The 12,683-nt window shown below is 53.2% G+C and overlaps 1 protein-coding gene across 1 annotated transcript; it reads right to left on the bottom strand.

Moving 5' to 3' along the window:
- Positions 1 to 6,751: 6,751 nt before the first annotated feature.
- Positions 6,752 to 12,672, bottom strand: Iscu (iron-sulfur cluster assembly enzyme). Its single transcript, XM_052755047.1, has 5 exons — positions 12,520 to 12,672; positions 10,968 to 11,081; positions 10,143 to 10,253; positions 8,444 to 8,522; positions 6,752 to 7,226 (listed from the first exon to the last, which is right to left on the bottom strand). The coding sequence occupies exons 1-5, from the start codon at positions 12,631 to 12,633 to the stop codon at positions 7,141 to 7,143; spliced, it is 504 nt and encodes a 167-aa protein (XP_052611007.1). The 5' UTR covers positions 12,634 to 12,672; the 3' UTR covers positions 6,752 to 7,140.
- Positions 12,673 to 12,683: the final 11 nt, after the last annotated feature.

The following is a 12,683-nucleotide window of genomic DNA, read 5'->3' as shown; positions in this document are numbered from 1 at the left end:
TAAAATGAGCCAGGGCAGCCACTGAAGTTTATATAGCAAATGCTTTCCATCCTCTACTGGAATACAGCTTCCCCTCACCAGGGGAGGCTGGGTGGATATGTCCCAGGGCAAGCGGAGTGGGCTGGCTTTCTGAGCACCTACCCCCCTCCTGCTGTCTTGCCTGGTGTCTCCCCGAAGTGCTGACCCTGCAGAGCTGGGAGGTGGGCAGGCAGGCAGAGCCATCCCAGGGACAGCATCCTCTGTACTCCTGCTGGCTCAGCACTTTCTCCTGCACACTTCTGCCGCTGTTTCCGGCTGGTGGGATCCCCAGGGGGACCCGACTTCCCCCAAGTAGTTCCAGACAGAGCTCGAGACATCCTGAGGCTGGGTAAAAATGCCAGTGGCAGACAGGCAGGAGGGGATCTTGATGCCCTGCATTCTGTTCACCCAACCCCCTGCGGCTGGAGTGGGGGGGAGGGAAACGATTCTGAGGTTGGGGTGAGGGGAGGAGGGGCGGATGAATCATGCTCTGGCCTGCGCTGGTTATTGGCTAAAAATGAGGACTTTTCCAAGTCTGTGGAATCTTTTTGTTTGAGCTGGAAGGGAATACGGTTCATGGGATCCAGTTACCTCACCGTCCGCAAGGAAGCAGAGAAAGTTGCCCAGGACTTAGGGACAAGCTCTGCCTCCCGGGGCCCTTGCTGTGGGCGGGGTCTGGAGGAAGGTGAATGGAGGGCGATGCCTCAGAGGTGATCTCTCTAAGCAAGAGACATGTAGAGTGACTACCGGTGGTGTGGTGACACCAGGCCTGTGTCACCTTAGCTGTGGCCACTGGGAGCCAGTCTGGCAGGTGGCATTTAGGTGAGACCCGTTTGAAGGCGCAGCAGCTTGGGGGAACTCTAGGCAAGATGGTTGCGGAACTGGGGACGGCAGGTGCAAAGGTCCTGGGGTAGGGATGAACTGGGTGAGACAGGCCCAGTGCAGGGAGTAAGCTGTGAGAGAGAGGGAGTGGGGAGCTGCTCCACGAAAGGCTGGCGTGCGTGTACCTTTCCTGATTCCTTCCTTGCAGTGTGGTAAGGAACCACCCTACGGAGGAATGAGCATTTAATATGCACCTGTAGTATACTTTGTGCCGGGCACTTTCCACGTGACCTCGCGGTACCGCAAACGACCCCTCTAGCGTTATCCAAATCAGCTGAGCAAATGTAGTCCCTTGGTGGCTCACACACAGTACAGGGACAGCTCTGTCCCTGGGGACCCTTAGCTTAGTTAACTAGATCCAAAATAAAATAAAATAAGATAGCCACCCTGGCGGACTGTCCTCCACTCGGCTCCCCTGAAGACCGGGAGCTTGGAAGGAGACTCAGAGCCCGGGGCTGCCCAAGCTAGACATACAAGGAAGCTGGACTGGGCTGTCTGGAGCCCGTGGGGGTTGGAGTGGACGAGAACTCCCCTGATGGGGAGCACTCTCTGGGGACCCTTCTGTTGTGGGAAAGAGAGCAGGATCCCAGAGCTGAAGCACCACTGGGCCCTCTGCCCCAAGATGCAAGCTTGGAGGATGCCTGGGATTCCAGCGGCTGAGTCATCGAGTCTTATCATCATGGCCTCCGAGTGTAAACTGGAGCTCTCTGGGAAAAGGAGTCCCGGGGCCAGAGTGGGAAGCGGCAGAGGTCCTGATGCAGGACAACACGGAGGAGCATCGGGTCTCAAGCCCCCGTCATGGGGACTGGTGCTTGTCTCTCCTCTCTTCCCCATTCTGGATTCGCACCCCACTTCGACGGGTACGGGCGGAGCCCAGGAATAGTCTCAAGTGAACACCTTGCTTGTGGCATCCGTTGGAGAGTCAGCTTCCTGGGGTCTGTAGTGATGGTGGCGTTGATGGTAATGGTGGTGAGATTGTGTTGATAGTGGTGGTGATGGTGATGGTGAAGGTGATGATGGTGAAGGTGATTAATTATGGTGAGATGGTGGTGATGATGGTGAAGGTGATAATTATGGTGAGATGGTGATGATGATGATGATAATGGCAATGATGGTGATGGTGATAACGATGGTGAGATGGTAGTGTTGATGGCAATGGTGGTGATGGTGATTGTCAGGGTTTAGTTTTTATTTGTTTGTTTGTTTTTTTTGCCAACTTGACATGCGCTAGAGTTATTATCATCTGAGAAGGAACCACAATGGAGAAAATGTTTCCATAAGATTGGCCTGTTGCTGGGCAGTGGTGGCGCACGCCTTTAATCCCAGCACTCAGGAGGCAGAGGCAGGCGGATCTCTGTGAGTTCGAGGCCAGCCTGGTCTACAGTGTGAGTTCCAGGACAGCCAGGGTTGCTTCACAGAGAAACCCTGTCTCGAAAAACAAAACAAAACAACAAGATTGGCCTGTAGGGTATGTGGTCCACATCTTAATCCAGCACTCAGGATCCAGAGGCAGAGAGGCAGAGGGGTCTCTGTGAATTTAAGGCCAGCCTGATCTAGATAGCAAGTTCAAGGATAGCCAGGGCTACATGTGCTACCCTGTCTCAAAAAAAAAAATCAAACCAAACCAAACCAAATGGTGATTGATGAGGCCCAGCCCACTGTGGGTGATGCTATCCCAGGCTGGTGTTCCTGGGTTCTATAAGAAAGCAGGACGACAGCCAGGTTGGTGGTGCACGCCTTTGATCCCAGCACTCAGGAGGCAGAGGCAGATTTCTGTGAGTTCAAAGCCAGCCTGGTCTACACAGTTGTTGCGGGATACTTGTACCCTGTGTGAAAATGTATTGCTGTGATAAAAAGCTGAACAGCCAATAGCTGGGCAGGAGAGTACAGGCGGGACTTTCAGGCAGAGAGAGAACTCTGGGGAGAAGAAAAGGGGAGTCGCCAGCCAGACGCTGAGGAAGCAGGATGGACAACACAGAACCACGTGAAAGAAGGTAGATTAAAAATACGGGTTAATTTAAGTTATAAGAACTAGTTAGGACCAAGTCTAAGCTAAGGCTGAGCCTTCACAATTAATAATAAGTCTCCGTGTTGTTATGTTCAGGCTGGCAGTCCCAACGAAGAAGTACAACTACACACAGTGAATTCCAGGAGAAAGGAAGAGACAGCAGGCGGAGCAAGTCACAGTGAGCTGCATCCCTCCACGGCTCTGCTTCAGCTCCTGCCTCCAGGTTCCTGCCCTGACTCCCCTCAGCGATGGAGTGTGACCCGGAAGTATAAGTTGAAATAATCTCTTTCCTTCCCAAGTTGCTTTTGGTCATGGTGTATATCACAGCAGTAGAAACCCTGATTAAGACAACAGTGATGGTGTGATGATGGTGACAGTGTGATGATGGTGTGATGGTGTGATGGTGTGATGATGGTGTGATGGTGTGATGATGGTGATGGTGTGATGATGGTGTGATGGTGGTGATGGTGTGATGTGTGATGGTGATGATGTGATGGTGTGATGGTGCGATGATGGTGATGGTGTGATGGTGTGATGATGTGATGGTGTGATGGTGTGATGGTGTGATGGTGTGATGGTGTGATGGTGTGATGGTGTGATGGTGTGATGATGGTGATGATGGTGATGGTGTGATGGTGATGATGTGATGGTGATGGTGTGATGTATAATGATGGTGTGGTGATGGTGATGGTGTGGTGATGGTGATGGTGTGGTGATGGGGTGATGTATGATAATGGTAATGGTGTGATGGTAGTGGTGGCAGCTGTTAGCGTTTGGTCTGTCGTAACAAAGTACAACGGACTGTGTGGCTTTCACAACTGAACCTTACGTTCTCAGAGCCCTGGAGGTGGGAAGAGCCCACGATCCCCGTTCCCGTGGGTTGTTTCTGATGTGGACTCTTCCCTGAGGTGTAGATGGCCACCTTGTCCCCACCTGGCCTTTCCTGCGAGTGGAAAGAGACCCCTTCTTCTAAGTCCATCGTTTCTCCTGGTTAGGCTCACATTTGCAAGACTGTTTAACCTTGATTGCCACACCAGACTCTGCGGAGAAGGTCGCTTTGGAGGTTTGGAGGGAACACAATCCGCTGTCCAGCATGAGGATACCAGCTGGGGTGGTGTGGGTGGTGCTGGTGGCGGTGGCTGGGACAACCGGGGTGGTACCTAACACTGGTGCTTGCTAGATGCCCGGTGTTGTGGAATTTTCCACTTTATGTGGGAATTAACCCTCACAACAATCTTGTAGTTTAGGAGCCAGGATTGTCCCAATCCCCCCTGTGAGGGACAAGAGGCTCAGTGATATGCCTGCATATCTGTTGTAGACAGATCATGGCGTAGTTAGGATCAGAACCCAGGCCTTTGGATGTTCTTCCAAAGTTGTTTCTAAAGTCCCGTGGTCCTGCTTACAGGCTGAAGGACAGAGGACTGTAGAGCATGCTTGTGCTTGGGCAGAGTGCCGTCCAGCCCATGCCCCACTTGGGCTTCCCAAGACCCATTTGTCTGAGGCCATGGGGCGGCCTTGGAGGGTCCAGAAGCCGCTCTGCACCATCCGCTCCAGGGTAGTGAGGGTTCTCCTCCCCTTGGGGACTCTTGAGAGTTAGGTTTCCGTGAAGTGAGGCCAGGGGTGGAGGTGACTAAGATGACTTTCCAAGGACAGCTGGGCGGTGGAGGGGGCGGGATTGGGCCCCGTGGCAGGCTGACCGTGGTGGAGCAAATTTGGCTGTCAAGCTAAGTGTGGCAGGAGTTACTGATGTGCTTCTGCGCGGATGTCACCAGGAGGATCTGTGGAGTGCTCTGGTGTAGTACTCTGGAGTATTGTGAAGTACTGAGTAGTACTCTGGAGTACTGTGTAGTTCCAGGCTAACAACACCGAGGCTGGAAACCTTGAGATTATACTATTATGAAAGAGTGGTGTGTATGTGTGTGTGTGTGTGTGTGTGTGTGTGTGTGTGTGTGTGTGTAATGGTTGTCATGGTAACAGCAATTACTATGAGCAGCAGCAAGAAGGATGATGCCAGTGTTCATGGCAACTACAGTCACAGCCAAGGTCTTTCCTGCGCTGAGTCCTGACTGGAGGGTCTTGACCCCGGACCCGTCACTTCACTTTTTTCTTTGTTAAATTCCTAGCACTTCAGATTTCTCTAGACTGCACTCCCACCTACAGTGCCTGGTGTACAGAGGGGCTGAAGCGTCAGCCATACAGTGGTGATTCCCTAGATGATAGTCACGGCACATGAAGGCTAGTACTTCCTGTGGGGTGTTCCAGGTGAAGCCTCTGATGTCCTTAGAGCCGCAGTGATCTGCCAGGATGGACAGGGCAAGACGTGTAGGCTCCGGGCAGCTCAGCCAGGGCCAGCTGATGGTGTGTTTAAAGAGCAGCTCCCTCAGAGGCTGCCAGGAAAAGGGCAGGGGGATACCAAGAGGCCTCAGTGATTCACCTTGTCTTTCAAAACCCGACCCACCCATGTGGTTCATGCCTGTAATCACACACCTGGGAGGCTGAGGCAGGAGGATTTTTGAGCTTGAGGCAAACACAAAACAATAATAAAAACCCAAACCCTCCAAATAGCAGACATGGCATGGACGAGCTACTTCAGGGTTCCGAGATCCACACGGAGACTGTGACAAACCCCTCTTAGGCTCAGTGAGGGGGACACGGGGCCCAGAGTCCACCTGCCGGCAGAGGATTGGCCCTATAGCAGGTTCTAGAAACTGGGCCTGCTTGGGCTGCAACCACTCACATTCCTAGGGTTAGGCTGTGCTGGCAACTTCTGATGTGTGGAATTCAGATTTTGTCAACCGGGACAGAAGTGGATCATTCTAAAATCACAAATAGGGGTGGGGAACTGCCACTGCCACGAGGGAGGGGCGGAACTACACAGCGGGACACACCCAGCAGGACAATTTGACATGGCCCCACCCAGGGGCTAATTGAAGATTCTGATGGACGCTGCTGGCCTGTGGTCTCCCCCAGACTGTGGAGGGAGTGACCTTTGAAGTTCTGAGCCCTTCACCAGAACCCAGAATATTTTAAAATAAAGGATGATTTAAGAGTCAGCCTGCATATGCCTGGACAAAAAAAGCCATCAGAAAAACAGTTTGCTTTTGAAGTTCACCGCAGTAGTATTCCAGTGTCTTCACTAGAAAACGGCGTTTCACTGAGCTATGCCACGGGGTAGCTTGGGGCAAGAGTGGCTGCTTTCCATGCCTGAGTCAGATGTGTGTTTGGAGACATGGTCTAAGCAGCCCAGGCTGCCCTCAAACTTTTAATCTTCTTCCTCAGCCTGTCGAGTGCTGGGTTTACGGGCAGATGCCATCATGACCAGTGAGATGCCTGTTTAGATCAAACTGAGGGCTGGTGCAGTACATGGACTCTTCAGTGACACAGGAGAAGGGCACACTCACTGGGCAGAGAACTCATCACTCTGGTTTAGCTCCCTGGTCACCACACCAAGCCTGTGAGGCCTTTGGAAGGCTAGCAGAACAATCTGCCAGCATGAGCTGGAGCCTGGGCCTAGAGTGCAATAGTTTAATCTCCTGGGATGCTTCTGCCTGGCCCACAGGGTCAGGCAACACCTCAGCCAGCTTCTTGGGTTAATTTCTGACTTTCACAGACCAGTGGAATCACTGCAGGGACCCTTGGAGCTGTTGTGAATTGACCACACTTCCCAAAGAGCAGTGAAGAGCATTGGACATCTCCTCCACCCTTTTAAAAGCACCCAAGTGTCTACTGCTGTCCGGCACGCTGCTGTCCATCTCAGCCTGGCCTTGGGGGACCCCAAGGGGCTTTGGACAGCACTGGGGGGTGAGTGAAGGATTCAAGAGACAGGTTCACTAGAGAAAACCATCGTCTTACATTCTTTTATTATAATATATATGCAGATCTGTTAAATATACAGTAATAAATTCTATCAAATAGCTACAACAAGGCATTCTGCTGGCAATCCTCCCCCACAGGGTTAGGTAAAACCTGCCGTCACTCTCCAAAGGCTACCAAAGCTTAAGACTTCGGTGCTGATTTCAGCTCCCAGGCCACAACGTAAATCAGACAGACATTAAGTGCACTAAGGACACAGTGAGCTGAAAGAACACAGGATTAGGCGTAATCAAACAGTGTATTTGCCCGCATTGGAACCATAAAGCAAATGGTGACTAGTGTGTGTTTCTTGGGGCTTCTTTGATGTGGTGCCGGGAGGCAGGAGCAGCTGCTGTGACCCGCGAGAGCGTGCCCAGGGCTCACTGCTTCTCTGGCTCTTCCTTCTTGGATTCTTGCTTCAGTTTGTAGTCAGCTAGGGCGGCTTTGATGGCGTCTTCTGCCAGCACTGGAAGGCATGAAGGGTGGAGAGCTTCAATTTCTAGACACTGGAGAGGTGGCTGTTATTATTTTATACACTTATCTATACACATCTTTGTGTATTTATGTATTTAGAGTATGTATGCATGTGCTTGCACACGTATGTGAGTGGGTGCTGTGCCACGCACACGTGGAGATGAGGACAACTTTGGGGAGTGAGTTTTCCCCCTCCACCATGTGGGTTTGGGGCTCTAACTCAGGCTTGGGACAAGCCTTTACCCTGGGCCGTCTCCCTGGCCTGGGGGGTGGTCTTGAGGAAGAGAATCTTTTTAAGCTGGAGGGTGCTAGAGATGGGAAGGTCCAAGAGTGTCCTTGCTGGGCACACACAGACTGGGACGGTCATGACTTCCTGGCTGGGATAGTGGGGGGGTTCCTGAAAGTGCCTGTCACCTGGCAAGGACACAACCAAGCTTTAGGCCCCAGAGAGAGTGGAGTGTGGTCACAGAAGAACTCTGATGGTGTGGTCTGCACACCTCCTCCTGCAGTCCCACATGGGAAAGCTTTTACTGAGGGTGGACACGGAGAGTCAGGCTACAGGGGAGGAAGAAGCTGAGAGCCGGAAGACAACAGAAGCCAATGACCGGCAGAGACGAGCTACAGCCTTGGCACCCGGAAGGCTGACTAACGGCTTTGGCGTCCCAGAACTGACGAACCTGTGTCAGCTCAAGAGGAGAGAGCTGATCTCAGGGTGTCGATCCTGAGGACACCGAGGATGGTGTTGGAGAGCCCAGGCCAGCGCCAGCTCTTCCCTGTCTGCCCTCGGTCAGTACACCCTGACAGCATGTTTAGGGGACACCTAAGAGGCTCTGACTGCAGGTTCTGAGTGGGTGTTGCACAGTGACCTCACCTGAGGAAATGCAGTCAACAGGGCGGTGGAGCAAACTCTCTCGCTCAGCCTGTCGGGCCATGGTGTGGTGGGAACAGTACAGACCCTGAACAAAGATGGGGCTCACTTCCTCATCTCGGGGAGCAATGCTGCCTGCTGTGGTGTGCCTGGTGCTCAGTGCAGCTTCAGGGCACGGGGCCTCTTAGCCTGACTTCCTAGAGCTCTGGGCTGGGAGACCACAGGCTCCAACCTCCCCAAGGTCACCATGGCAGATGTTCTCTGGGGTCACAGCGTGGGCTCCTAAAGGGGAGTTTATGATCACCAAGCGTCTCAGCTGTCTGGCATTGGGGCAGACTCACTGGAGCAGTGCAGTTTCACGGGCGGAAGGCAGAGCTCCTTGGCGATGTCTGTGTTTTTGATGGTCAAGGCTTCCTCCACCTGAGGTGCAGGGAAAGTGGGTGTTTTAGTGACTTCATCTTGCCGAGGTCAGCAGTGAAAAGGGAAGGCCAGGACACGCCCCAGATAGGCTGTCAGTAGAGTTCACAACAGCTGCTGGGCAGGACCGCCACTGTACACTAAGGGTCTCCGGGACACACACACACACCCCTGTGCTGCCTGGCTGGGTAAGCAACAAGACCCCCTTGCCCACTGAAGCAGGCATTGTCTTGGCTGCTTGAGCAGCCTCTGCCCGAGGATGCCTGGGGTCTGAGAGCTCTGAGGGATGATGGGAGGCAGTGAGGCACGGCCTGTGTATCAAAGAAAGCCAGTCTCCCTCAGACAGGAGACCTCAAGGTTAGAGAACGAGTCTTCCTACTTTCTGATCATAGGTCAGAGCCTCTAAATGCCAGGTCCTGGGAGCATGTGCCCAGTTTCACTTCCCCTTTCCCCAAGGCAAGTGCTTAACCAATTTCCTTTGAGCCATTTTCTTTCACAACAAGCAGGCCTGGGCCTGCCTGGCCTCTAGGAGCTCTACACCCAGAAGGCCTGAATCCTGTGGAGTGGGTGGCATGAGGCTAGCAAACAGCTCTGCTGGAGAGCTGGCTTTATCTGGCAACACCCCTCCAAGACTCAGCTTCCTGAACTGGGTCCTGTGAGGGTGCAAAGGATGAGCACGCTGCTTTAAAATGGGGTCTCATGCAGGGCAGGGTCATCTTTAAATTGCTACGTAGCTGAGGAAGACCTTCCCACACCAATTCTCCCGCCTCTTCCTCCCAAGAACTAGGATTCCAGGCTGGTGTGCCGTGTACCACCACACCTGGCTAGTGTGGGTGGCTTTGATGTGGCTGGATCTTAGCAGTCTCAGCTCAGCTGCTGGGGAGTGTGAGGTAGAGAAAAGGACAGAGAAGACGTCCCAGCCCTTTCCTGATCCCTTTCAGAAGCTCCGGTCCAACCACCTGGACCACTGCTCGCCTTCAACTGCTTACTTGGCTCTCACCCTCGTGATTCTGGTTTCTAAACCCCTTTCAACACAAGCTACATCCACCACTTTGTGAGTGTGGCTTTCTGGAATCCTACTTGAGGCAGGAGATGGGAGGAAATAAACAGTAACTGTTACACAGCAACTCTCAGGAAACCTTAAGGACCTTAGAAACGTTAGGGAAAGCCCACGGTGGTTTTTGAGCTCTGCTCTTCTGGAAAGACTGGTGATGATCCTCTTCTATTTAGCTGGTAACCAAATACCAGTAATTAACAAAAAGCCTCAAGCAACAAAATGGTCCACAATTTCCAATGTGAGCAACGTAACCAGTGTTAAACTTCAGAAAAATGGCTTCAAGAAATCACAGGCACTTTTTTTTTTTTTTTTTTTTAAAGCAAGGTCTTGCTGCATCGCCCAGGCTGGCTTTGAACTCACCATCTTCATCGTCCTGCTTTTTGCTCTGTGACTTAGGACTAGACTCTTCCAGAGCCAGGGTCACAGGGAATTCTGATTTAATTCTATAGTTATTGAGACAGGCTCATTATGTAGACAGGGCTGGCCTAGAACTCACAGAGCTCCTGCTGCCCCTGCCTTCTGAGTGCTGGGATTCGAGATCCCGGACAATCTGTGAGCACCCTTACCGTCTTCCCCTTTACCCACTCTGTGGCTAGGGAGCTGGAGGCGATGGCGGAGCCGCAGCCAAATGTCTTAAATCTGGCGTCCACAATCTTCCCCTTTTCATCCACCTGGATCTAGAAAAGAAACAGGGGCTAAGAGGTGGTTCCTGGGCCTGACATCTAGAATGCAAGCCTGGAACTTCCAGCCCACGGTGGCTGTTCCCAGTGAGCCCTGGCTTGCTGTCCACACCAGATGCTAGGACATCAATCACTGTTTGGTTTCAAAGAGCTCAACCACTGACAGTGAAACTCGGGGTCCACACAGGCCCAGCTGGCGGAGAGGAGCAGGAAATGAAGCTCTCACCTCACTTTGGTTCTGTTTTCAACCCTAGCCTGCTGTACGTCAATCCCCATTTGGAGAAGTCTGTTCACAGCTGCTGCCACTACTGGCCTCCGTAGGCACTGGGAGAGCCTGTAATCAAGGTCTCCATTAATACCTTTCTCTCGGACACCGACTGGACTTAGTGGCTCCTTCCTACTGGCCATTAAGGAGACTGCAGCTAAAGCTTTGACTTTCTCAGGTACAGAGCACCACCTCCCTGCCCCTTCCTTCTCCTGAAGAGGTTTGGTTAGCACATTCCTTTCCTCACGGGGAGCGCTAGCCACTTTAGAGTCTTCATTTGGTCAGTAGCATTCACAAATCCTTTCACTCAAGTGTTTCAGAACAAGACAAGTCTCTACCCTCACCATCCATGACAGCCACTCATCCCATCTCACAGGAATAGACAGACAGACAGACAGACGAAACGCTCTGTGAGCAAACGGTGATGCTTTCCATCCAGCCAGTACCTGCAATTTCATGACGTCACCACATGCCGGAGCACCCACCAATCCGGTTCCGACATTCTTAGATGTTTTGTCAAGGGACCCCACATTCCTAGGATTCTCATAATGGTCCACAACCTGAAACGACAGTAACAGCATTCACCAGGCTTCACTGTCTCCCTCGGGTCAGCAATTTGAACGGACCAGAGGAGGGAGAACAATGTGTGACCCGAACTCTTCAGCTCCTTCCCCGCGACCTTCACCTTGGAGATACTGCCGGAGATATTGGCAAACGACTCAGTTACATCTTAGCTTCAGAGGGATTTCAACCACAATTAATCTAACACAATGACTTACACAATGATACGAGATTTGGGCTCAAACACCACTTGGGTTTTTAACCAAACAAAATACACTGTCATAAGAGAATTGTGCCTTTAAAAATTCCAACAGTACAAACGGCCCCAAATGGAAGATTTCCTCATGAATTTCAAGGTGGCTGATAGAGATGAGCCAAGGTCGGAGGAATGAGTCATTTGTGGCTGTAAACGTAAACACAACACCACCCTGGTGCAGGAGCGCCCCCTGGTGCCACAAGGCTGCCAGCCCGCCCAAGTTCCCGGAGATTCTAATGTCAACAAAACATCCTGCCGTCTGGGGGTTGAAGGCCTTACCCAAGCAAGATTAGAACAAACAGCCATTAAAGTCTGGGGCATATTAAGATTTAATAACCTCGAAGTTTTTTTGGCTGGTTAGCAGGAGGCACCCTCATCGGCAGATTTTGAGTCTAAACCCTAAGGGCCCGCAACGCATTATCTAATCCGGATTTCTGATGTCTTGACCAACTGTGGTAGGCTTTTGTTTTTCCGAGTGAGTCTCTTACGTCCTAAGAAGGTAGGGGGCCACAAACTACCCACCCCTCTACACTTTCTGCTCCCTGAAAATACACAAAGAGCCGAGAACCAAAGTTTTATGTGGGTTGGGTGCTTGGCTCGCCTGGAGGCCATCAGCTCCTGAAATAGCATCGTCAAAACCGTGGGCGGTTTCTCCATACACAGGGGGCCTGCCGGAGACCCCGTTCGGAGCTGGGGGGGGACAGGCCAGGCGGGGGCCAGGGACTTGCTCAAGGCCACCTGGCAAGGGCAGTGTGGCCTGGCTGGTGAGGACGCTGGTGCTGGACGGTGAGCTGAGCCTCAGACGTGTGTGTGTGCGTGTGTGTGCGTGTGTGTGTGTGTGTGTGTGTGTGTGTGTGTGTGTGTGTGTGTGTGTGTGTGTGTGTGCGCGCGCGTGTGGTCCCTTGACCCCCGGCGGGACATACCAGGACCCTCCCTTCTGGGCTGTCAAGAGTTGGGACCCTCCAAGTGGCGGCCGCGGCGGGGCTGAGGTCGCCGCGGGATCCTCGGCGGGCGGGTGGGTGCTATCTGTGCCAACAGCCGCAGGTCGGGGCGCTGCGCAGCGGGGGCAAGCGAGCCGGGGAGGGGCCGGGGAGCGAGCGGACCGCCTCTCCCCGGGGTACCCGGCGGGCGCCGGGCGCCCGTCCCCTCGGTGGTTCGCGCACCCCCTCGCCCGCCCATACCTTCTTGTGGTAGAGCCGGGCTGGGGCCGACAGCTCCCGGGCGGGCAGGCGCGGGCTCCGGAGCAGCAGCGCGGAAGCCGCCCTCCTCAGACGGCCCGCTCCGACCGCCGCCATGTTGCCGGCTTGCACCTGCGTCGACCGCGGCGACGTCAAAGGGGGGGGGG

Source organism: Peromyscus californicus, unplaced genomic scaffold (assembly GCF_007827085.1).
Source record: "Peromyscus californicus insignis strain IS unplaced genomic scaffold, ASM782708v3 Scaffold_2__1_contigs__length_46816999, whole genome shotgun sequence".
In the NCBI taxonomy this organism is placed as follows: domain Eukaryota; kingdom Metazoa; phylum Chordata; class Mammalia; order Rodentia; family Cricetidae; genus Peromyscus; species Peromyscus californicus.
This window is presented reverse-complemented; position numbering and strand designations above follow the sequence as displayed.

Coding starts and splice junctions, on each gene's coding strand:
- Iscu (XM_052755047.1), bottom strand. CDS start 12,633: ATGGCGGCGGTCGGAGCGGGCCGTCTGAGGAGGGCGGCTTCCGCGCTG. Junction 11,082..12,519: donor CCCGGCTCTACCACAAGAAG/GTATGGGCGGGC, acceptor CTGTCGTTTCAG/GTTGTGGACCATTATGAGAA. Junction 7,227..8,443: donor CGTGAAACTGCACTGCTCCA/GTGAGTCTGCCC, acceptor CATGCCTTCCAG/TGCTGGCAGAAGACGCCATC.